We start from the raw sequence: 27,484 nt of genomic DNA, 5'->3' as shown, positions 1-27,484 counted from the left end.
AGGATTAACAGAGAAGATTCACAGAATTACAGCACATTTTGACATGGGTTTGTTTAGCAAAGAGATCAAGAAGGAACTGACAAATTGCCTGTTGGCTTCTGTCTCTGGTTCTTCAACTGCTGTTCACTTGATGATTTTTCTGACATTTCACCAGCATGAGTGTGTGGCACTGTCAAAGCTTCACACTCCATTGATGGTGGCAGACTGAAGTTTACCTCGTGGCCACAGATTATATGCACCTGGCACACCAACGTCTGAAGGCATTTCTGTGGACATTACCACTGTGGTTCTTACATTGCTCCCCGCAATGGTGATTTGGAGCAGCACAGGAATCCAAGATCTGTTTACCTTGAGACTTTCCTCTTTCTTCCTGAAGCTATTTTCACATTTGTGGATTTCTATAGCGTTTCTGAACAAGCAAGTGTGACAGCTCTTCTCTACAGCAAGATTTTCCATGTCAGCAAATTTTATTATGTGGTCAATCTCAGATGTGCACGCTCCACCAAGGCGGATTTCTCCACTTGTCCCAACCTGCAATTCCACTTATGTTTGGTGATCCTGGTGTTGACTGATGGTCCAGTCATTCCAACATAGACTTTTCCACATGTACATGGTGTACAGGATATTTCCGACATTTCCAGTGGGTTCCTTTTCACCTTTGCCAATCTGAGATGTTCTTTGATAATCTTTGTTGGCTTATAAATAGTCTTTACACTCTGTCTGCACAATACACATCCAATTCTGTCTGTCACTCTGGGAACATATGGCAGAAAGGCCACACCCGACAATGCTTGATTCTGTGACACTTCTTATGTAACTGGTGGTTTACCCATTGCTTCTCACAATGCTTTCTAGGTGTTCCATCTCATGTCCGAGGTGCTGCAGTTCACATATTTGTCTTGCATCCATTACACATGTATTTATTATGCCTCTTTTCTGGTTCAGGTGGTGATTTGACTGTTTCTGTAGGTATTGGTTGGTGTGTTTTGGTTTTCGATACGTGCTGTGTCCCAGGAATTTACCATCCCTCACAACTAGAACATCAATCTAGAGTAACTGTCGGTACTTTTCTATCTCTATGGTAAATTTTATGTTGTCATGGAGCTTGCTGAGGTGTCCTAGGGGATCACCAGACTGTTTCTCACCATGGCTCCACACAAAAAAGGTATTGTTTGTGTGTCCGTACCACACCTTAAATTTAAAAGATACCAAGTCCAGCACTTATACTTTGAAATGTTTCATGAAGAAATTGGATACCACTGGACTAAGTAGATTATCTGTGGTGATGCATTACAGAAGTTGCCATTCCACATGAAATGCCTCATGGTTAGACATGTATGAAAGAGCCTGCTGATGTCTTGCAGGAAAATGGAAGTGATATACTCCAGAGAATCATTGAGTGGCACTTTATTAAACAAAGAAAGAACATTAAAGCTCACCAGGCTGTCATTTGGTTCAAGTTTTAGTTTTCTCAACTTCTCAATAGAATGTCCCAAGTCCTTTATGTATGTGTTGGTCTTTCCCATGTGCAGCTGATGCAAAGAGGTCAAGTGTTTCACCAGTTTGTACATCAGTGAGCCACGAGCACTTACAAACAGTCTTAATGGAACATTATCTTTATTGCCTTTTGGTAATTCATACAGCAGAGATGGTAAGGCTTCTGTTTTGCACACAGGTTCCTCTGTATGACCACTGAGAAAGATGATACTTTGATTAACTGATTGGTACTCCATGTGATCTACTGCATTGGAACTGCTTTGCTTCTGGCAGACTGTCAGAGCTAATAGATCCTGAATCTTCCACTAATGATCTTCATTCTACATTACAACATTCACGTTTCCTGTGTCATCAGACAGTAACTCTTTCTCCAGATTGTGAGCTGGTAGTTTTGCTCGGCACAGTATCCTGGCAGTTTCAGTGCATATTTGCTCACCACTTTCACAAGAAAGGGTCCACTTGGCCACTTCAGTATTAGCAGTTATATCTTCCATAGGTATGGTTCTCAAGATGATGATGAAATTCCCTCCTAGACTGTTCCTCTTTGATGAATGGTCATTCATTGAGGTTGACCACTGTGCGTGACGCATCACGATTTTAGCTATCAATATGCTTCCCACCTCTTGCAAACTTTTTCTTCTGTTGTTCAGTGCAGTGGTATGTGATTGTGTTAATGCAGCATAAAGGCTGCTTATAAACCAACAAAGAAGATCAAAGAGACCCACTTTCAATGTAAGGAATATTCCACATACCATGTACACGTGTAAAAGTGTATGCTGGAATGACTGGACAATCAATCAACATCAAGCAGCATTGCAGGTTGGGACTACTGGAGAAAGCAACCATGGTGTAGCATATGCTGTGTGACTCTGTGATGATGATGATGATGATGATGATGATGCTGCTGATGATGATATTTGGTTTGTGGGGCACTCAATTGCGCAGTCATCAGCACCCACAAAAAGTCCCATTTTTTAAACAGTCCAATCTAGCCACTGTCATGAATGATGATGATGAAATGGTGAGGGCAACACAAACACCCAGTTCTTGGGCAGATAAAATCCCCAACCCAGCCGGGAATCAAACCCAGGACCCTGTGATCCACCAGAGGCAGCAACACTAGCCATTAGACCACGAGCTGCAGATGTGACTCTGTATGAGCAACAACGTTATAAAATTGGCCTACGTGAAAGTTCTTGTTGAAGAGACGAGCTATCACACCACTTGTTCAGCAAAGATGTATAAATCTGTAAACATGACAATAGCATCAACTAGAAAGAGAAAAGCCTCAAGGTGAATGGATCCTGGATTCCCACACTGCAGTGGATCACTGGTAATGACCACGGAAAAGCTCTCAGATGTTGGCATGCCAGCGAATCTTTGACAATGACAGCCACTTTTGTTGATGAAATGTCAGGAAAGTCATCAAACAAACATCGATCAAAGAACCCGAGACAGAAGCCAACAGGTAGTTTGTCAATAAGTGGTCGTGAAAGCCTTAAGACTCCAGAAGGAATTGTTAGAAGAGAGAGCAGGCACAGCTCTTGTACAAGGGTATTATGGAGTTATTTGCCCAATGCCTATGCCAGACACTATACAAGAGCATTTGTGCACCACCGAGAGTATCACTGTTAAAACTCAGAGTGTATGCTTCAGGAATAGCTGCTCACTGACTAGTAATCTGCTTGTCTGCAAACAATATGGCCATCCTTCTTTCAGTGTGTAATGTAATATGTACTAATAGTCAGCCCTGTCAAAATATTCTATAATGTTTTTCCATTTCATTCACCCTGCTTAAAAATGTTACACAAAAATTTTGAAAATATACTGCTTGTCAAACTTCATAGCAACAAACAACTTTGTGAGAAGCATTTGTCACTATGCTTTCTTGCTTCCATAAAACTAACTCTGAGTAATATATGCAGCTAATAGTTCTGGAAGATGGAAATGAAATAACTGTAACTGTCTGTACCTGTTTGGCACTTCTTTGAAGAAAAGGAGCTGCCATATGAAAGCAAAAACAATATCTGCTGAGCGAGCAATGGCTACAGGGCCAGCCTGCTCCAGTTGTAGAGACATTGTGAGCAGGATCTGTCCTCCAAAGCTGAGCAGTGCCAGGGCCACAACCAGGAACCTGTCGAAGCCACACCTGTGAAGACAAACATGTGTATAGATTTAGTTCTACAAGCCCCAAACAATGGTGAATATACATAGTTAGAATAAGTGCATTGCATACTGCAAAGTGCACCATAACCAGAACATGTTTCTTTACCCTCTCAAACATCATATATGTAAGAAGTACTCTCCTACAGACACAGTAAAGTGGCTTACAAACTATAGATGTCCTTCAAGTTAATGATTTGGAATAGACTATTTTTTTAAAAATATTGTGTTATCTTTGCCTATTTTGATATTACTATACATATAATCTTCCTTCTAGTTGATTATCCAGTATCCTTCTTATGATCCATGCTAATGGCTATAATATTTTATGCTATCACACAATGGAAAATCCAGGATGGGATGTAACAATACCAGAGAAGGAAAGTTGCTACTCACCATATAGCGGAGATGCTGGTCCCAATAGGTACAACAAAAAGATTCACACAATTATAGCTTTCGGCCATTAAGGCCTTTGTCAGTTGTACACACACACACACACACACACACACACACACACACACACACACACACACACACACACATAAGTAGTCTCAGAGAACTGAAACCACACTCAGTTTTCTGAGCCTGCAGACGCATGTGCTAGCTGCATTTGTGTGTGTGTGTGTGTGTGTGTGTGTGTGTGTGTGTGTCTGTGTGTGTGTGTACAGCTGGCAAAGGCCTTAATGGCCAAAAGCTATAATTGCGTGAATTTTTTTGTTGCGCCTATCGCGACTTAGCATCTCTGCTAGATGATGAGTAACAACTTTCCTTCTCTAGTATTGTTATATTTTATGCTATGCATTTTCTCTGTTTTCTATCTGGTATTGCATCTACAAGGACAAAAATTCCCATTAAGTGATTATTATTTACAGATATTACAAAAGACATTGCATATGTATGCTCCACAAATATATTACCACATGCTTACTAAAAGTCAGTTGCATATGACATTTCAGAGATACATTGGTGGAAGACCTAAAATGGAACTATATACATGAGGACTGATCACAAATCACTGTAATTTATGGCTATGTGAGTGTAAATTTTGTATTGTTGTTAGCTTTAAATATGGACTTTACACTAAAACTTAGTAATTTTCCATGTACCTTTTCTAACTGCTAGATGCACTTGCTGAAAACAAATCATGTAGACTAAATCTCAGATACAAAAAAGGAGGTAAAGATTCTCCTTCAAACTCTTTTTCCCAGAATAGTTCCATACATCAAGAATTTTCCGAAATTTGGAAGGCAGCACTCACAATTTGTGATATGTTTATATTTAAAACCCAGGTATAATTACTATAGTACAATAGAATTTTAGTAAAAAATTATCAACAGTTCTTTCCACAGAGTTTTTCATACATACTATTGGTTATCAAGGACAAAGGCTTCAGTCAGGCAACTTTTTTATGATCTAAGTACAGTCTTTGATTGTGCTTAAAATATATGGCTCCTAGTCAAAACTTCTATGTTTGTAGAAACATAAGCCTAAAATTTTAAAATCTTATTTAGAGAACTATAAACAAATTGTCTATGTAGGCACAGAAAGACCTAGCATAGACCAAATCAATATAGGCATTCAACAGGGATCTGTGTTGGGATTTTCCATTTTCAACAATGATTTATAAAATCTGACATAACTTATAATGCTGGATGCAGATAAAATACTGTTCTCTGCTGTAATTCTGATCTCTATGGCTGAAAAAGTTTGTTGATAATAAAATTATCCAAGCCTTTTGTTGGTTTAGAGTTAATAGATGCTTTAATGTAAACAAAACTGATGATTTTTGGTTTAAAAAATGAATTTCTTTTTGATGCCCTCAGTTGTGGCAAGTTCTTTGGTGTGTATTTAGATGATAAATTGTCATGGGGATAGAATGTAAAATTCATTACTGGTAAGCTGTCTAGTGTAATTTATTGTCAAGTAATCTTATTAACTATGCACCAGAAGTCTGTGTTACAACATGTTACCTTACATTTTATCAGAACATTATGTCATGTGCTATTATCTGATGGGACGAATCTAATTATGTCCATGTTATTTTGTTATTGTAGAGAAGGCCATTACAGTATTATTGGATCTTCCTATACAGTACCCCATAAACTTTTACTTCCTCAACACAAGATCATGCTTGTAATACACTAATATATGTTTATGTGTAACTTGTACAAAGAAGAAGTTTCCAGAAGTACAACGCTGGAAGAAAACACGAATTGTTAAAATACAAAATCGAACAGACATCTTGAAGTTTTTCCAGCAGATACAATATTTTATCATCTTTTGGTTATGAATAAGGAATAGCATTACTTCTTATTTTGATATTTCAGTTGATAATCATACAGCCATCTTCATGGTGAGTCAGTGACAGAATCAAACCCACTTGACACAATATGTGAAGAAATTGCACATGCTACAGGGACAATACTGCCAGCAATGAGAACATCAGTTGTAGATTAAGCAATATGTCTAAGAACAAAACATAGCAAAAACTGAGTCAGCTTCTATGGTGTTTATGAATTACATGATTAATTATTATAATGGATGGCATGCATCTGAATGACGGCTAGCTAAGACTCAGAACAATACATCCTCTGAGAGCGCAAATGTGAAATGAGTGGTCTTCATGACACCCATTCTAATAATTCCCTACATAATTTGTAAGCACTGCACATTTCTTATCTTGGCACTTGCAATTTTTTATTCTTAGAGGCACAGTTTTATCTATGACTGATCCTCTCGTTGTTATCTCTAACATGTGTATACACTCAACAGAAATGGAGTCAAGTTGTTTTAACCCTGTCGCTGACTCACCCTGAAGATGGTTGTATGGGTATCATTCAAAATAAATAAAATAAACATGAAGTACACTGTTATATATCACTAGTCACGTATAGCTACTGATAACAGTAACCCTATTGTTTCATTTGATATCAATAACAGTTACAATAAAAACTAACAAAAAATGTTTTGCATTTAATGAAAAAATAACACTATCCTGGGTGGATGGCTGAAAGATGATGGAATACAATATATGACTGCTTAGTTGGCCAACCATTTTTTGACATTAAGGAATTCATTAATTGTAACATACAGTGAGGTAATTTCAGTAGCTAACCCAGTGTTTCAATGTGTATAATATTACACTCATTAACTTTTGTGAGAGATGGCTGGACAGTAGACACCAATAAGAACCTTTATGTCTCGACACTGTGTAACATGGTGTACTTTTTGTATGAATGGCTTTTGGGCTGAAAGCCATATGGCCGAGGTGTACACTTAAACATATCCATATCCTCTACCAAAATAGTCGCTGTTGGCCACTATTCACTTCCACCAATGTCCATATAGCTGCTGGAAGCACTGCTGAAACACTTTTCCAGGAATGTTCCATACAATTTCTCTTGTGCAGTCATGACCTCTTCAGCTTAATGAAGTTTACACTCATGTAGGCGTGCTTTCGTGCAAGAAAAAGAGACAGAAATCACATATGTGAAATCAGATGAGTACACAGGGTGTGGCAAAACAGTGACCTGTTGCATTGCAAGTTCCTCTTTGATGAGGAAAGAGCTATGTGCAGGGGCACTGTCATGATGCAACAGCCAGTTCTTCCCACACAAAAGGTGAGTAATCTTGTGATGAACTGAATCATATAAACTGCAAAGATCTCCTTGTAGATAGTGATGAATTCCATGTGAACAATTCCAGTTAAATCAAAACACAGTTGCCTTTTAACCTGTCTTGGCATGGTTTTTCTGCTGTGACAATGCTGGTGTTTTCCTGGTGGCAGATTGTCACTTCAGTTGCAGATCATACAGGAAACACCATGTTTCATCTGCAGTTACTATCCGGTTGTGAAATATCACATCATCATCAGTACTGCCTAACAGGTCCCCACAAATTGTCATGTGATTATCACACTGGTCTTGTGTGTGGATGTGTGGCATGCTGTGCTGGGTAACAGATGACATGTTCAGGTCGTCAGTCAGAACTTTGTAGCACATAAATGGTTGGCTCCTGCTGCTGCAAGCTCATCTACCATTTGGGAGCTGCTTAAGTGCAACAATATTGCAACTTCTTCACTCTTCCACTCAGTTAAAACCATTTTTGGCTGACCAGTATTCACATCGTCCTCCAAACTGTCTCTCCCTTGTCAAAAATGTTGGTGCCATCTACAAAAAACACTACAATTCAATGCAGCAACACCACAAATTTACTTCGTCATCTGAAATGTTTTGGTAATAGTTTTGTCTAATTTCTGGCAGAATTTGATGATAGCCTATTGTTCCAACTGCAATACACTCAAGCTCCAATGCACACAGTGAAATCACCATCACAACAATAACAACAACTATAATTGTGCTTACAGTCAGTGCCATTAACTGTCTCTAGCTGGGATGAGAGACTAAGGGAAAATTACCATTGCACAGTGCCATCTGTGCACTCTAGTGCACCACACCACCACTGAGTGCCCAGTTTGAGAACTTTGACATTGTCCATTGCTGTAATGATCTAATGAAAATATTACAATAATAATAATAATAATAATAAGACTTAAAAATTTACAGTAGCTATACATAAACTGATGTCTTTCTTTCAAACCATTTGCTCACAGATATTATGATGTAATGCACTTGTGTTTTCATACATTTAAGTGCATCTAATGACCATAAGCATTCAACTTCAACACAAAAAGAAAAGTGTGGTGTGCGTACTGTAAGACCTTTGGTACACACACCATCAGATTATTTGACTTGTCGCTCTAGCGAAGTAGGCGAGTGTCAGCAATATGTCTCGTGGTCTTATCGTGGCATGTTTATCTTCTGCCGTTAGGTCAGATGATAGAAATACCATGTTGTGCTTAGTGCATGTTGTGCTTAACAGGGCGCGCTCTAGTGGGAAAGTTGTGTACGCGCTGACTACGCAGAACTATGTACACAACAAAAAGAAAAAAGGACTATTCACATTACTAAGAAACTGATTGTCATGGTATATAACTGCATAAACATATTTGGAAACAAGACAATTTGCTTATGCTATTGCAAGTGTAATCAAAAGAAACTGTTTGTCATGATATATAACTGCATAAACATCTTCGGAAATGAGGCAATTTGCTTATGCTCTAACAAGTGTAATCGAAACATATCCCTCTGGTACCAGTAAATGGGCAGTTTGCTACAGACACAATTTTCCACAATCTTGGATGGCAAAAAGACAGAGCTCCTGTTTAGCTTCACAGACAGTGACATACAGAAATGGTTTGAACAGTGGAAGGAACAAATGCAGATGCGCAGGCAGAAATCACCATGGTAATGCACTGTGTCAGTATAAGAAATGATGGTGCAAGATGACATCATTGAACCTTCCGAGAACCTTTCGTCCTCTCTTGTGACCCTTGAGAAGAAGGATGGCAGACGGTGTTTTTGTGTTGATTCCTGACAGCTGAACAAAATTTTAAAAACTATGAAAAAAGATTTCTATCCATTGTTGCACACTGATGATGCTGTTGGCTACTACTTGAAAGTACCAAAGTATTTCTCAAGTATGGACATGTACACAGGTTACTGGCAAATCAAATTTGACAAGTGTGACTCCAAATAAAAAAAATTAATAAATAAATAAATATACAATGTGGACTATGTAATGCTCCAATCACCTTGGAGCATTTGATGGACACCTTGCAAAGACCATGTGTCTTTGTCATCTTGATGACATTGTCATTATTATGAAGAAGATATTTGAAAAACTTCTAAGCCACATGAAAACTGTTCTGAAGTATGTTCAGGATGCAGACCTCCACCTAAATCCAAAAAAGTGGTTATTTGCCACACAAGAAGCAAAAGTCTTGGGGCACCTAATGAATGGTGATTGAGTCTGTCCCCAGAGAAAAGAGGAGCAGTCACAGATTTTCCAATTCCTTAACACTTTCATGATGTGAGAATTTTCTCAAAATGTGCTCATACTACTAGTGGTTCATAAGGACTTCTGTACCAAGGCACATCCCTTGCAATAACTACCACAAGGAAACAACTATTAAAATGACATGCCTAATTTTCCTGGAATGAGGTGCAGTAAAGATCTTTCCTTCATCTTAAATAGTTGCTAACATCATCTTCAATCCTATCACTTTATAATGAGAACGTTGAGATAGAACTTCTCACCAACACTAGCAGCTATGGTATAGGTGCAGTTCAAGTGCACATTCAGGAAAATACTGAAAAAATTATAGCTTATGTTTACGAAGTACTCTCCAACCAAGAAAGAGTGTCTTGCAGTAGTATGGGACATTTTCAGGTTCCAGCCAGATTTATTTGGCAAACCATTCACTATTGTACACCCCACTATTTTCTATGCTTGATGACTAACCTGAAGGACCAAGTCAACTGGCAACATGGTGGGGGGGGGGGGGGGTTGGGTTGTTTTCGGAAGGAGGAAGGAGACCAGACAGCGAGGTCATCGGTCTCATCGGATTAGGGAAGGATGGGGAACGAAGTCGGCCGTGCCCTTTCAAAGGAACCATCCCGGCATTTGCCTGGAGCAATTTAAGGAAATCACGGAAAACCCAAATCAGGATGGCCGAACGCGGGATTGAACCGTCGTCCTCCCGAATGCGAGTCCAGTGTCTAACCACTGCGCCACCTCGCTCAGTAGGGGGGGGCGGGGGGGGGGGGGGGGACAGAGGCTTCATAGTGAGCTTGAATACATGGATGTTGACTGCCTTTCAAGAAATTCATTGGTAGAACACAGCAGTGTAGATGAAAACTCACTCATCAATGCATTTAATGGCATTGCTACTGAACAGAGGGAAGGTCCAGCACTGCTGAAAATCATACAAACCTTGAAGGAGGAGCAACTTACATATGCATAATTTCAATTAATAAACAGAACATTGTATACAAATATCTACAATCCAATGCGGCAGAAATGTTGCTGATCATCACTTCTCACCTACACCTGAAGTATTTCCAAGAAGCTGCACAATCTGATCACTCAGAATTCATGAAGACCCTAGACAGAATCAGACACAGGTATCACTGGCCAAGTCTCTATTGCTCCATTCGACACTATGTTGACAGCGACAGAATCACTTGCCACAAATTATCTCTGGAGCGGATGGTGTCAATTCCACCAGCAACAGAACGTTTCCACATAACTTGGATCGACTTCTTTGGAAGGTTTCCAAAGTCAACAAACGGCAAATCAATGGTTAAATGATCTGCATTGACTACCTCATCTGCAATACTAACACTAAAGCTGTGACAACTGCCAGAACTCCAGAAATTGCAAAGTTCCTTGTAGAAGACAAAATTTTGAAGAATGGAGTGCCCTGAGTGATGATCTCCAATCATGGAAAAGTTTTGCAGTCAGAGGGGAATTTCGTGTTCTATCACCCACAGGATGACAACTGCTTACCACTCACAAATGAACTGCCCCACAGAATGCTTTAATAAGACATGGGCAGATATGCTCTCAATATATGTGTATACTAAACAAAGAGATCGGGATACAATATTGCTCATCATTATGTTCACATCCATCACAGCAAAGCAAGACACTACAAGCTTCACACTGTCCTTTCTGCTTTACAGCCACAAGGCTGAAACGACAATGAATACACTGTTCACATTCCAACCAGATGGTACTCAGGATGACTACATGAAACACCTCATCACCAGGACTGACTTTTTTTGCCTCTTTGCCACTCAGCTGGCTCACATATAGACCCTGGACATTCAGTAACTTATCCCCATCCACCTCCAGTTGCCCTTTCTCACTCATTCATTCAGTCCAACTCATTGTCATTATCTTTTTGTGTCTCTCTGTCATTGTCTCCCACATTACCGCTGCAGTCCCCCACATTCTGTTCTACTACTACAGTTTCCTCTCATTGTCACTTTCTCCCCCTTGCTCTATCTCTCTTACTGCTAATACCTCATTCCTTCCTTCCAACTGTTGTTGTCTCTCTTCACTGTCACTGTCTCTCTCTTCCTCACTGTCAATGACATATACTGTCTCTCATTATCACTGGCACTCACTCACTCCCACTTTCTCTTTTTCTTTATTCCTTCCCATGTCCCCTGGCGCTGTCTCCTTCACTCCTTTCCTATCCCTGTTCTGTCACCTTCAACTATGTTCCACTGCCACTGTTTCCCTCTCTTTCTCTCACACTGCCATTGTCTCCTTTGCCCTTCTATAACACAGATACTACCTACTATCTTCCAGTATTTATAACTTTTCTGCCTCTTTGCCACTGCCACTGTTTTTTCTTTCAGCACAAACAAGCATGAAAATGAGTGTCAAAAGTTTTGGGAAAATGTTTAACAGAGCTGAGGGAGGTCAAATGAGGCAGCTTGTACACCACTTTTAGTCGAGTGTCTTTTAAATAAATAGGTACGCTTTCACATTTCTTGTTCTCTGATATGAACATTTTTCTGCTGGTTACCTTTTTCCCTCCTGCAGCAGGGCATACAAATCATATGAAATGAAATGTAGTGGTCAGTAAAATTTGGATAGTCTACTTATGTGAAACTCAAATAATGCAGAACTAATTTTATACCTCATATTGGATTTATACGCAAAAAATTTTTGCATGTTCTTTGGTACTACAACTTGGGGTTACCAGACAATAATTGAGACATTTAACAGCATATCTCTCCGTGGTTCGTCACTTTATAAAGTACATTTTCGTCTCACACCGGATTTTACATTTACAAGTAGAACAACTTTGAACCACTGTATCACAGAATCATATAAAGATATCAAGAAAATTTTCAAAGTTTTTCAGGATCGAGGTCTTAGGAATATACCGTAAAAATTTCAGCTATTAGCTGTGCATAGCCCTCTTGGAATCCTCGGCTGGGTTTTCGTCCTCTGGTGACAGCGAAAATATAGTATAAAAAAATCCTTTTTGTAGGTTTTACGAGGAACAGCCCATAAACTAATGGTACCTCCATAAGTCCCATCAACTCCACCTTAGACCCAATCAAATGCAAAAAGAAACAACCAATTTTCTCAATACGCCTAAACAGGAGGATATCTGTAATATTCATTCTTTGACCCTGTACCGTAGGATAGTGACACTCAGATGATCCATTGATCCTTCTGTTGGGTATACAAATGGTCCCTTGCTCAAGCGCAATCCAAAACATGTCCGATTCCACCCTTCTGCTTTGACCTGTGATGTAATGGTGTTTAACGTAAGTACATCAGAGTGTTTTCGAGTTGTTTTGTGTCTGGAGATGTTGTGTTTTTGTATTCGATGGGAACCTCTGGTGGTGGATGTTGATGTGTTGAGTTTAGCGTGTGTTATTGGTTTCATTTCTGTCTTGGTTATCACTTGGGTTTATTTGAGTCTGGGTAGTCAGTGCTGTTTAAAGTGTTTGCTTTGTTTACAGCAAATTATTATGGTTGTTTTTCTTTTGATTATGTGACTGGTGGTCGTCATCGTGTGTGTGTGTGTGTGTGTGTGTGTGTGTGTGTGTGTGTGTGTGTGCGAGTGTGTGTGTGTGGAGGGGGGGGGGGAGCCAACCTAGGTTATTTTGTCAGAGGCTTTTGTTGGTAAGTAATTTTTACTTTGGTTTCATTCTGTAGTAATTCTATTTTAGTAATTCTGTTGTTCTGTCTGCTTTATATTTATGGTACTTTTTTTTAATTTACCTAGTAAATAGTGGGGCTTTAGGTTTTCCGAGGTGTTGGGGTTTCGGTTTAAGTGGTGTTTTGTGAGTTATGTATGTGTGTGTGATGTTTGTGATTGTGATTTTTTTATTAGTTGTCTGCTAGTTGGTACTGAGAGCTGCGTTTGAGCTACGTAGGTCAAGGGAAATGTCCGATTCCACTTTTCAGCATTGTAGGTGTTGGTCTTTTGGTATTGAGTGCTTCGTTTGAGATATATACGTCAAGAGAAATGTCCGATTCCTCTTTTTGGAACTTCAGATGTTTTTTTGTATCGTGATGTTCATTTAGCTATAGAGGTCTAGTGAAGTGTACGGTTCCTGTTGGTTTTGTGGCTGTAGTGCCATGTCGTAAATTAAATTTTTTTATATTTGTTTTCGGTTGATTTGATATTTTGTATTATTATAGTATTTAGCTGGTCCCCACCCTAAACCTCCTATTTCCCGTGGTTGCCCTGTTAGTGTCATTTTATTGTTGGGCCTTGTGTCGATTTCATTTTTGTTCGCCTTTGTTGGCATGTGCATGTAGTGACACCATTACCGTTTTGTATACGTTATAAGTAGGCGTTTATGTCATATTGATGACGTCTTGGGTCAAAGCAGACTGAAGGAATCGGACGCTTTGCAGCGGCGCGGTTCTTTCCGTCCCTTTACGACGAACCTGCACCTACCTGTGGACATTGTCTCAGCAGATCATCAGTAGGGAAGCCGAGCGAAACCTACCGTATTTCGACGCCAACCAGGCTGCAATTAAAGTCACTAAATCTACGTTTCGGGAGAAAGTTTTCACACGAAATGAAAGGTTGGAAATTTTGTCCTTAATTAATATATTCTGAAACTTACGTGAACAAGTATCACTGCCAAGCCCGTGCTAGTCTTAACACAGTCACTCACAATCCCTTTGACTCACGTTAGCAAGTTTATGGTGTTGCATTTCCCAAAAACGTAACAGCAACAAAAATACGTATTGTTTTTGATTGAGAATGCTCGCCAAATATTATGTCTGTCGGTACCAAATGCAGTCACAGTTTTTAGCCACCGACCTGCTCAATACGCCACGCGGAATTTATGTCTTTTCTCGTCACAAAATTCACTTAAAAATTCCGAAATTTCTAAACACCCATCGGAATTATTATGCCGTCACTTTACAACACTTTTGATGTATGAAACACTGCTAGATCCGGCAACTTCTCATTTCCATTGGAACTACTACTACACACGTCCGAGCTGTGTCATGGCTAGGCTCCAACTCCTCTGTAGAATACTCTTAAGTCTTCTCTATCAGCAGAGAAAGGTGCGCGAAGATTACATTGGTCAGTTTACTCAACAGCCAATAGCAAAAGAACATTCTGCCGCGTCAATCCGCGCTTTTCATCAATAACCAATCGCAAAATAGTAAACCTAACGACTGCACTTCTTACCGACGTAATTATCTAATATGCTGAAGTTTTGCTTATGCATAAAGTTATTCACTATTGCTATTTATACCTGAATTAACTTTCCCTTTACCATAAACTTACTTTACAAATCTATTCTACAAAAATCCCCTTTGTCCATATTCATACTTCTTCGAAATGTTCCCACACTAAATCCCAGTACATAACTCGTTAAACAATTATCTTCATATTTACCTTAAACCAGACTCACGCATCATTCATACTTCTAAAACACATTTTACATACACAGAAAGACATATTAACACTTGATGAAAATACTATAACAGTTTATGAAAAACATTCTATTACTTTAGTGCACTCTAGTGGGCACAATCGAAACTAAAATCACAGTCCCTCTATCCAATATTGTCCTCTATCGGCTGATACATAAACTACGTGCGCGTCCAGTCTCGCGTCGCCATCTGTCACTATTCAGCTCTGAGACACATCTGCCACTTAACCGCCTCCAAGGCAGGATCGTTTTACGGCACTACGCCTCAGCTTCACTTGACCCTAACAATCACCAACAGAATGCGAGATACGAGCACCCGGCGCTTTGGAACATACTAGGTACACATGCTGCCGCATGCATACCGATTAAAAGAATCCTCCGGTGTAAAACAAGAAGCCTTACACAGTTCCACTGCGCAAAACATCAAAAATGTAAGTATGTCGACAAGAGTTGCAGATTTCAGAATTTGCCAATGTACATTCATGGGGCTCGTTAACTTGGCGGAAGTAAACACTGGGCACACCTCACTGACCTGGGCATGCAGAGGGCGCCGAGCGCGGCAGCGACCAGCGTGGTCTGCACGAGTGCGAAGGCGCCGAAGTTGCACATGACGACGGCGAAGTGCAGCCCCTTGAGCGCGCGCAGCAGCACGTACGCGTTCGCGCCGAACAGCGTCGCTGCAAATGCCGCCGCCGCTCCCCAGGCGTCGCTCTCAACGGGCCCTGCAAAAAAGCAGCCCGCAAACGATGACGTCACGGAGCACTGCCGCGGGAACTCCTCACCACGCTGCTTGGCCATTCAGATCCACACTCGGGAGCAGATGAATTTCACATACCTACCTAGAGCCGTACACATACACTACTGGCCATTAAAATTGCTACACCAAGAAGAAATGCAGATGATAAACGGGTATTCATTGGACAAATATATTATACTAGAACTGACATTTTCACGCAATCTGGATGCATAGATCCTGAGAAATAAGTACCCAGAACAACCACCTCTGGCCGTAATAACGGCCTTGATACGCCTGGGCATTGAGTCAAACAGAGCTTGGATGGCGTGTACCGGTACAGCTGCCCATGCAGTTTCAACACGATACCACAGTATCGTATTGGGACGAGCCAGTTGCTCGGCCACCACTGACCAGACGTTTTCAATTGGTGAGAGATCTGGAGAATGTGCTGGCCAGGGCAGCAGTTGAACATTCTCTGTATCCAGAAAGGACCGTACGGGACCTGCAACATGCAGTCGTGCATTATCCTGCTGAAATGTGGGGTTTCGCAAGCATCGAATGAAGGGTAGAGCCACGGGTCGTAACGAATCTGAAATTTAACGTCCACTGCTCAAACTGCCGTCAATGCGAACAGGAGGTGAACGAGACGTGTAACCAATGGCACCCCATAACATCACGCCGGGTGATACGCCAGTATGGCGATGACGAATACACGCTTCCAATGTGCGTTGACCGCGATGTCGCCATACACGGATGCAACCATCATGATGCTATAAACAGAACCTGGATTCATCAGAAAAAATGACGTTTTGCCATTCGTGCACCCAGGTTCGTCGTTGAGTACACCATCGCAGGTGCTCCTCTCTGTGATGCAGCGTCAGTGGTAACCGCAGCCACGGTCTCCGAGCTGATAGTCCATGCTGCTGCAAACGTCGTCGAACTGTTCGTGCAGATGGTTGTTGTGTTGCAAACGTCCCCATCTGTTGACTCAGGGATCGAGACGAGGCTGCACGATCCGTTACAGCCTTGCGGGTAAGATGCCTGTCATCTCGACTGCTAGTGATACGAGGCCGTTGGGATCCAGCACGGATTCCATATTCTGCTAACAGTCATTGGACCTCGACCAACGCGAGCAGCAAGGTCGCGTTACGATAAACCGCAACCGCCATAGGCTACAATCCGACTTTTATCAAAGTCGGAAGCGCGATGGTACGCATTTCTCCTCCTTACACGAGGCATCACAACAACGTTTCACCAGACAACGCCGGTCAACTGCTGTTTGTGTATGAAAAAAAATGGCTCTGAGCTCTATGGGACTTAACATCTGTGGTCATCAGTCCCCTAGAACTTCGAACTACTTAAACCTAACTAACCTAATGACATCACACACATCTATGCCCGAGGCAGGATTCGAACCTGCGACCGTAGCAGTCGCGCGGTTCCGAACTGCGCGCCTAGAACCGCTAGACCACCGCGGCCGGTGTATGGGAAATCGGTTGGGAACTTTCCTCATGTCAGCACGTTGTAGGTGTCGCCACCGGCGCCACCTTGTGTGAATACTCTGAAAAGCTAATCATTTGCATATCACAGCACGAGGTGGCGCAGTGGTTAGACACTGGACTCGCATTCGGGAGGACGACGGTTCAATCCCGCGTCCGGCCATCCTGATTTAGGTTTTCCGTGATTTCCCTAAATCACTCCAGGCAAATGCCGGGATGGTTCCTCTGAAAGGGCACGGCCGACTTCCTTCCCCATCCTTCCCTAATCCGATGAGACCGATGACCACGCTGTCTGGTCTCCTTCCCCAAACCAACCAACCATATCACAGCATCTTCTTCCTGTCAGTTAAATTTCGCGTCTGTAGCACGTCATCTTCTTTGTGTAGCAGTTTTAATGGTCAGTAGTGTAGTTATTATTCTTATAAAATATGTGCAAGATAAAAGTGACAGTCAAATGAAAACGACACAGATGGCAAAAAGTAAATAAATTGTTGAATATAGAGTATGTGTAAGGGCTTCCCAGCGAAAGCCAGGTGCCCTCCACATGTCACCCACGCGATTTCCATATTTTCTCCACCCTGAAGAAAGCTATTCGTGGCAGTTGACTCGCTTCTGACGAAGAGGTGCAGGCCGGGGTAGAATCATGATTCCGTAGGCAACCGCGAATATATTTTCATGAAACCATTGACCACTTTGTCTCACAGTGGAATAAACGAATTAAAAGCTATACCGATTAGTTTTGAAATAATCAATCGTTTAGTTACTTTTTTCCATGTCTCGTTTTCATTTGGCTGCCCATTATGAAAGCAGCCCTACTATACAAACAACATGCGATTTTTACTGTTTTACGCTCGCCAGATCTTCCAAGCATGTTTAATATGTTCCAGGATCAGTTGTTGCTTGAGAATGCTACGTGCGTCGTATTGAATGAGTGACAGGCTGTGTGTTCTTGATGCGTGCATATGTTTCCGTTCATTTAAGAAGAACCGTGAAAAGTTTCGTGAATAATCCCCGAACTCTAGTATTCCTGCAAAAAGTAGTGTTCATTACAAAATGGCGGTACAATGGCGAAGTCTTCAATTCAGAGCGTAAGCGAAATTCGGGAAGCGGTTGCCAACATTTTGCAGAAAACTACTGCTGGTAGATAGAGGCTTTTGCAACAGATAAAGTGTTAAACGTACGTCTTATCGTTCCGTATTTAAGACCTTACACTTAAAGCCTTACCTTTTCACGTGTTACATGTGAAGAATAGGAAGTGTGGTGTATTTTCGAAGTTTTAAGTAGAATAATGCCTCAGTGCTGAGCTATTGGCTGTTCATTTCGAGGCGAAAAGGGAGGAAAACAGTACAGAATTCCTTCCGAAGGGAGAGATGCAACAAGGAGGAAAATATGGCAGAAAGGTTGCAGGAACTCGATTTAACCAATTGGTTAATTTCATTAATTTTTGGCCTTTTGTCTTTGTCTCCTTTTTACATTTCTGTTGGTTTCCAATCCATTCGAACAGCAAAAAAGTCAGAAGAGCTAATAGGATGGTTTAATGGTAATTTAATTGCTTATGTTGATGTTCATCTTATACTCTCGTTTCAAGACACTGTCCATTCTGTTCAACTGCTCTTCCAGGTCCTTTGCTGTCTCTGACAGAATTACAATGTCATCGGCGAACCTCAAAGTTTTTATTTCTTCTCCATGGACTTTAATTCCTACTCCGAATTTTTCTTTTGTTTCCTTTACTGCTTGCTCAATATACAGATTGAATGACATCGGGGATAGACTACAACCCTGTCTCACTCCCTTCCCAACCACTGCTTCCCTTTCATGTCCCTCGACTCTTATAACTGCCATCTGGTTTCTGTACAAATTGTAAATAGCCTTTCGCTCCCTGTATTTGACCCCTGCCACCTTCAGAATTTAAAAAGAGTATTCCAGTCAACATTGTCAAAAGCTTTCTCTAAGACTACAAACGCTAGAAACGTAGGTTTGCCTTTCCATAATCTGTTTTATTATTTACTCGAAATTTTGGCTGCAAGACTCAGTTCGAACAGTTTCAACTTCTATTAGAGGCAGTAAAAGTTACAATTTTTGGGTAGGAATTGTTAATAGCTATGACAGTAGTTGCAAAAAGTTAAAACGCGGGGTGCATGGAATACGAGGTCTGTTCAAAAACATTCCGGAACTTTATCCACAAATGTTCTGTACTCTTGCTGGATCGCGCGAAGCACCGTCTACGAATTTTCTTTTGTTTCGTCTATCGTTGCAAATCTTCGTCCTTTCAACGGGGTTCTCAACTTTGGAAATAAAAAAAGATCCGCGTGGACCAGATCTGGGGAGTACAGAAGATGAGGCAGCACAGTGATTTCGTTTTTCTGTGCAATAGTCGTTCACCAACTGGGATTAATGCGTGGGTACGTTATAGTGATGCAAGAGCCATGAATTGTCTCGCCACATTTCAGACCGTTTCCTTCTCACATTTTCTCGCAGGCGTCGCAACACGTTCCGGTAGTACCATCGATTAACAGTTTGTCCTTGTGGCACGAATTCATGATGAACTAATTCTTCAACCTCAAAGAAAACTATCAGCAAGGCTCTGACAAATGACCTGACGAGCTTTTTTTGGACTTGGAGAACCTTCCCCGCCTCATTGTGAAGATCGAGCTTTGATCGCAACATCATAACCGTAGACCCACGTCTCATCACCAATTATGATTCTCTTAATGAACATGTAGTTCTCATCAGCGCGATCGAAAAGCTATTCACAGATTACGTGGGACGAACTTAACGGCAGCGTGATGCATTCCAACATGCTGTGTCAGGATTTCATGACACGATTATACTGAAATGTAATATTCTTCTGCAATCTCTCTCAGTCAGACTTCGATTGGCACGCAAAATATCTTTGACGTTCCTGACTCGAGCGTCGTCGGTACACGTTGGAGGGCGTCCTGAACGACGGTGCCCTTAGCATCCATCCGGCCATTTTAAAACTGTATGAACCATTCGTATCACACGAGTACGGATTAAGGGGGGTAGGACGTCATACTCATAGCAGTGGAAGCTCAAAAACGTAACAAAACATTTTTTTACATGTGAAATTTCATCATTTTTTCGCTTACTACTGGCTGCATTTGTTGCTATAGGTACACATTTCTTCCTAAGTAAGAGAGATTCTTCGATGACTTTTGCACAGCATACAAACCGTAGTTACAGGTGTATGGAACTCCAGAAGTTATTTAATTTATGAACAAATGAATGAACTGCTACATTTTAAACTTCATATTTAGAAAAAACTCAAGTTTTATAGTTAATTATCTCAATTTTTTCCACAGTTTTGGAACAGATTTGGAAAATTCTAGAGCTTCATACACCTGTAACTACTGTTTGTATGCTATGAAAAATTCATCGAAGAATCTCTCTTACTTAGGAAGGAAAGTGCACCTATAGCAACAAATGCAGCCAGTAATAAGTGTAAAAAAATTACGAAATTTCACATGTAAAAAAAGGTATTTTGCTACGTTTTTGAACTTCCACTGCGATGAGTAGGAGTCCTCAATCCTTCCTGGTCATGGTGACAAAGTTTTATGAATTTATTTGTAAAGTATAGACAGTAGAAATTAAAATGTCCTGTGGTGACTCTTCTGCTCCAAGTCGGCCCGTTTGACGTCCTACCCCCCTTAAGCACTCATCACCGTAGACTTCATGCATCATTAGGTGTGTCTCTGTGAAAGTTTTCTTGAGTTTCAGGCAAAATTTGATGCAACCGCGTTGTTGCTCCAACTAGCCCGCATCTCGTGGTCGTGCGGTAGCGTTCTCGCTTCCCACGCCCGGGTTCCCGGGTTCGATTCCCGGCGGGGTCAGGGATTTTCTCTGCCTCGTGATGGCTGGGTGTTGTGTGCTGTCCTTAGGTTAGTTAGGTTTAAGTAGTTCTAAGTTCTAGGGGACTTATGACCACAGCAGTTGAGTCCCATAGTGCTCAGAGCCATTTGAACCATTTTGTTGCTCCAACTCTCGCCATCTCGAAATTCGCAAACTGTGTGGCACGACGTTCTACTCAATCAGAACTGACGTACAACAACGAAACTTCCGGCACTTACACCTTAAACCCAGACGTGTGCAGGGATGCCAAGCGCATTTCGCTCCAAAATACAATTGGCGCAAAATTACGAATGTTCCGCATTTTTTCGAACAGATCTTGTAGCTAATAGTAACGAAGGGAGTAGCCGTTGTCGGGAAAAATCACACGACAATTAATATCACGTGCACTGCAATGAAAGTGTTAGTAAGTTACGTTGACTATTCATACATTAGTTACCCATAGCAAGCATCTTACGTGTTTCGTTTTAAAGTTTTACAAGTATTCTCACAGCTATTAAAAATTCACAAGCACACATTTTCAGGACTATCTTAATGGTTGGATTGGTTGGTTGGTTGGTTGGTTTGGGGGGAAGAGACCAAACAGCGAGGTCATCGGTCTCATCGGGTTAGGGAAGGACGGAGAAGGAAGTCGGCCGTGCCCTGTCAAAGGAATCATCCCAGCATTTGCCTGGAGTAATTTAGGGAAATCACGGAAAACCTAAATCAGGATGGCCGGACGCGGGATTGAACCGTCGTCCTCCCGAATGCGAGCCCAGTGTGCTAGCCACTGCGCCACCTCGCTCGGTGGTTGGAGATTCGTATGGGGCTAGAAGACATTTTTTATACTTTTTAATCTGTTTTAAAAATAGGTTACATTAAAAAGTTTTTTGCTGAAATAATTATTATCAGAGTTAAGTATCGATTCCCCAAAACCCGATAAGGTAGGGGTCCCAAATTTCCCCACCTTAGTTCGTTAGGACCTGCATAAGTCCTGAAAGGGTACGGAAAAAGCTACAGGTTGGTAATATTCCTGAAATTATGCTTCAATTGAAACCAAGTTACAACTAACGAACGAACGAACGAACAATCTTTTCAAGTTTTTTCAGCAGCCGACCGGTGTGGCCGTGCGGTTCTAGGCGCTTCAGTCTGGAACCGCGTTACCGCTACGGTCGCAGGTTCGAATCCTGCCTCGGGCATGGATGTGTGTGATGTCCTTAGGTTAGTTAGGGGACTGATGACCACAGCTGTTAAGTCCCATAGTGATCAGAGCCATTTGAACCTTTTTTTTTTTTTTTTTTTTCCAGCATTCCAAAGATGTATACCATATGAATTTGTACGTCTGTGTTGACAGACAAACAGCATGTTTCTTGGTAACGAACTAAGCATTTCATGCAACGAATCCATCTCTCTTCCCTCGAGTTTTCCTGTATCAAAACTGTAATCTTTACAAATAGGTAATAAAATAACTGCTTAATAACAGTTCCAAACTTCGTGCGCGGGGCGAAAGTAGGAACTACATGGGGGACGAAATTACGAACTTCGACAGAATTACTATATCGGCCGCTATAGCAATATAGATCAAACCCTCGACTATAACGATTACACACCAGAAACTACAACATACTGAAATAAGGCCCAATATGTGAAGACGAGACAGTGCTCAGACTAGGAATTGCAGTCTGTTAACTTGACTGCTACACTAATTCACCTCAGCATTAAAAAATGAATTCCTTCGTACACACAAGCCACACATGCTCCACACAACAAACTCTCTCAAGAAAACAATGGACAGAGGTCAGTCACGTACGCGCATCTAAGCATTTTTTACCAATTGTGGGCAACGAAAATTTCTAGGGTGGCGAAATTAGGAGCGGGAACGCTATTAGGTCCCTTAGCTTACTTTTATGAGAACGACACTTGTCACGCGATGCTACTAAAGAGTAAAGTATTGATATGTTTCGTTCGATACCGCGTCCCTAGATTAGGGTGTCCATTTCACTTTCATTGAAAAAGGAGACATTTAAAATAAATTAGAAAAAAACTGGGACAGTGAAGAAAAAAAAAACGGGACATAAATATTGTATTGACTTAATTTAATACACATACAAGTTTACCTTTACAACGTGCACTCAGATGATCCCAAATCACTTTTTACAATTATTCTGACACACTATCACCGTACTTTTCACTATTATATACTTAATCAAGAAGTGTATTTTCGTTTGAAATTGTATCATAAAAGTCAGTACACGATATACCATTAAAGTGTGTTTTGACAATGAGCAAGGCCCTCACTGTTTCAACTTTCATTCCGTTTTTTTCATCTGACCACTAAGAGTTCACTAACGAAAACACAGCAGCATTCGACCCAGGAATTGTCAGACAAAACTCCACCAAATGAATCATGTTTTTCATGTTAATGTTTTTACTTTTGAAATAAGCAAATATTTTACACCACGTTGCACTAACTCTTTCTTTGCCTCCTCCTTCACTTTTATGATTTTTTTTGCACATGAAAATTCATCGAACAGTTCGTCTTCATCAACAGGAAAATTTGGTACAATACTTTTAACAAAAACACAACAGTCCTGAATATCCTTCCACTTTAGCTGCTCCTTTTCAGTATTAACCCAGTCAAATGCTTTAAAAGGTGTGAGAAATGGTAAACACCATTCTTTAATATACTCAATGCATGAGTCATAGAGGATGTCAGCATAAATATGAAATTGTTCTACAGTAATTTCACCCTCTTCTTCCGGCTTTCTTAGAGTTTCATGTACAAAGGATGTGAGAAATCTTTCAGATTTTCTACATTGTAATTTGCCCAATAATTTATTTCTTGATAAACTTCCACTATTGTGATTTCTTGTTTCTCAATACATTTAATTGTTGTGGAGAAAGGTTTTAGCTGGCTAACAAGAAAATGTAGAAGAACAATAGACACAGGGTTATCAAAGAATTGTTTAAGGATAACAGGACACTTATCAAGAGAAATTAAATATTATTTCAAAGCAGGAAATATCTCTACAATTCTTTCCAATGCTGGTAGCAGAGACACCTTGTCTTGCTGTGCCCAAGTACAGTTCTGTATTCAGTTTCAGTAAATTTACAGAATGACTTCAGAGATTCAACCCTTGCTGTATATACACTCCTGGAAATTGAAATAAGAACACCGTGAATTCATTGTCCCAGGAAGGGGAAACTTTATTGACACATTCCTGGGGTCAGATACACCACATGATCACACTGACAGAACCACAGGCACATGGACACAGGCAACAGAGCATGCACAATATCGGCACTAGTACAGTGTATATCCACCTTTCGCAGCAATGCAGGCTGCTATTCTCCCATGGAGACGATCGTAGAGATGCTGGATGTAGTCCTGTGGAACGGCTTGCCATGCCATTTCCACCTGGCGCCTCAGTTGGACCAGCGTTCGTGCTGGACGTGCAGACCGCGTGAGACGACGCTTCATCCAGTCCCAAACATGCTCAATGGGGGACAGATCCGGAGATCTTGCTGGCCAGGGTAGTTGACTTACACCTTCTAGAGCACGTTGGGTGGCACGGGATACATGCGGACGTGCATTGTCCTGTTGGAACAGCAAGTTCCCTTGCCGGTCTAGGAATGGTAGAACGATGGGTTCGATGACGGTTTGGATGTACCGTGCACTATTCAGAGTCCCCTCGACGATCACCAGTGGTGTACGGCCAGTGTAGGAGATCGCTCCCCACACCATGATGCCGGGTGTTGGCCCTGTGTGCCTCGGTCGTATGCAGTCCTGATTGTGGCGCTCACCTGCACGGCGCCAAACACGCATACGACCATCATTGGCACCAAGGCAGAAGCGACTCTCATCGCTGAAGACGACACGTCTCCATTCGTCCCTCAGGGATTTTCTCTGCCTCGTGATGGCTGGGTGTTGTGTGCTGTCCTTAGGTTAGTTAGGTTTAAGTAGTTCTAAGTTCTAGGGGACTGATGACCATAGATGTTAAGTCCCATAGTGCTCAGAGCCATTTGAACCTCGCTCAAAGTCCGTCAACTGCACATACGGTTCACGTCCACGCTGTCGCGGCATGCTACCAGTGTTAAAGACTGCGATGGAGCTCCGTATGCCACGGCAAACTGGCTGACACTGACGGCGGCGGTGCACAAATGCTGCGCAGCTAGCGCCATTCGACGGCCAACACCGCGGTTCCTGGTGTGTCCGCTGTGCCGTGCGTGTGATCATTGCTTGTACAGCCCTCTCGCAGTGTCCGGAGCAAGTATGGTGGGTCTGACACACCGGTGTCAATGTGTTCTTTTTTCCATTTCCATGAGTGTATTTGGAAATGCTGGTAGATTTTGTTTACAATTACTTGGCGCTCGATGGGTAGGCAGTCTGAGCCAGTTTGTAAGGAATTGTGCACCACATGTGGTGGACAGCCAACACCTACTATATTATTCACTGTGTTCTGTTGCATTTTATAGAACAAATTGTTTTTTCCTTTCCTCTGCTTACCACCAAAATTGGTGTTAGTGTTGTCTGCAGAAACTGCAATCACCTTTCCCTCAAGATCATATTTCTTTAAAACCTCCAGCACATAATTCTGAAGTAAATCTGAAGTTTCTCCAGCTAAATTAACCAATTCGAGCACTTTCACCGAGATGTATATTTTCAGGGTGAAATTACCTGATAAGGAGAGGAACCAACTTCAAATCCAGATGATTCGATGTACCAATCATTACAGAAACGAATCGAGCACTTTTCAGTTCATTTAAAATCTGCTGAGCTGCATACGGTGCAATAACATTTGAAATGATTGCATTACATTTTGTGTGTCCACATATGAATTTAGGACTGAAAAGTTTTTTTAACAACTGCTGTAGTAAAGTCCATTGACTTAAAGCTATGGTTATGCATTGCGCTGTGGTATGCAAATGTAGCTTCTTGTGCTGCCAACTGCCTATCCATTTCTGTTACTGATTTTAGGTTTAGATAGTAGTCACGCATTTATTTACTCTTTTCGTTTGATCACTCATGCGATGTTTCTTCGTCTTAGTGTGGTTCACAATGTCAGACCTTCTACCACGACCAATAGCTAATTTTGATCTGCGCAACGTACATTCTACAGTTACTCCACTACCAGCGATAAAAGGAAACTCGCTTTTTATATTGCTGTTAAAATTACACTTTCGTTTTGGCATAATGAAACAGTGATTGCACAGTGAAAAACATTAACAGTGTGGTGACGAAAGCCAGAGAGCAAGTGTCAGTGGTGTAGAGTATCTCTGGACCGAAAGGACGGACTCAGTGGATCGATTTAGAAGAGAAGAATCTTCGTTGTTATTTGTAACCTATATGTTGTTGTGGTCTTCAGTCCTGAGACTGGTTTGATGCAGCTCTCCATGCTACTCTATCCTGTGCAAGCTTCTTCATCTCCCAGTACCTACTGCAACCTACATCCTTCTGAATCTGCTTAGTGTATTCATCTCGTGGTCTCCCCCTACGATTTTTACCCTCCACGCTGCCCTCCAATACTAAATTGGTGATCCCTTAATGCCTCAGAACATGTCCTACCAACCGATCCCTTCTTCTGGTCAAGTTGTGCCACAAACTTCTCTTCTCCCCAATCCTATTCAATACCTCCTCATTAGTTATGTGATCTACCCATCTAATCTTCAGCATTCTTCTGTAGCACCACATTTCGAAAGCTTCTATTCTCTTCTTGTCCAAACTATTTACCGTCCATGTTTCACTTCCATACATGGCTACACTCAATACAAATACTTTCAGAAATGACTTCCTGACACTTAAATCTATACTCGATGTTAACAAATTTCTCTTCTTCAGAAACGCTTTCCTTGCCATTGCCAGTCTACATTTTATATACTCTCTACTTCGACCATCATCAGTTATTTTGCTCCCCAAATAGCAAAACTCCTTTACTACTTTAAGTGTCTCATTTCCTAATCTAATACCCTCAACATCACCCGACTTAATTCGACTACATTCCATTATCCTCGTTTTCCTTTTGTTGATGTTCATCTTATATCCTCCCTTCAAGACACCATCCATTCCGTTCAACTGCTCTTCCAAGTCCTTTGCTGTCTCTGACAGAATTACAATGTCATCGGCGAACCTCAAAGTTTTTATTTCTTCTCCATGGATTTTAAAACCTACTCCGAATTTTTCTTTGGTTTCCTTTACTGCTTGCTCAATATACAGATTGAATAACATCGGGGAGAGCCTACAACCCTGTCTTTACTCCCTTCCCAACCACTGCTTCCTTTTCATGTCCCTCGACTCTTATAACTGCCATCTGGTTTCTGTACAAACTTTAAATAGCCTTTCGCTCCCTGTATTTTACCCCTGCCACCTTTAGAATTTGAAAGAGAGTATTCCAATCAACATTGTCAAA

At 41.3% G+C, this 27,484-nt stretch overlaps 1 protein-coding gene across 1 annotated transcript in view; it reads right to left on the bottom strand.

Annotated features, from left to right (window-relative positions):
• LOC126419127 (solute carrier family 35 member G1) overlaps positions 1 to 27,484 on the bottom strand; it is a 611,097-nt gene that overhangs the window by 33,223 nt on the left and 550,390 nt on the right. Inside the window, exons 5-6 of the mRNA XM_050086230.1 lie at positions 15,529 to 15,718; positions 3,470 to 3,646 (exon numbers count right to left, since the gene is read on the bottom strand). Of these exons, the coding sequence (XP_049942187.1) occupies positions 3,470 to 3,646; positions 15,529 to 15,718 (367 nt within the window). The remainder of the gene's footprint in view (positions 1 to 3,469; positions 3,647 to 15,528; positions 15,719 to 27,484) is intronic.

The sequence above is a fragment of the Schistocerca serialis genome, chromosome 9, assembly GCF_023864345.2.
Source record: "Schistocerca serialis cubense isolate TAMUIC-IGC-003099 chromosome 9, iqSchSeri2.2, whole genome shotgun sequence".
NCBI classification, from domain to species: Eukaryota; Metazoa; Arthropoda; class Insecta; order Orthoptera; family Acrididae; genus Schistocerca; species Schistocerca serialis.
This window is presented reverse-complemented; position numbering and strand designations above follow the sequence as displayed.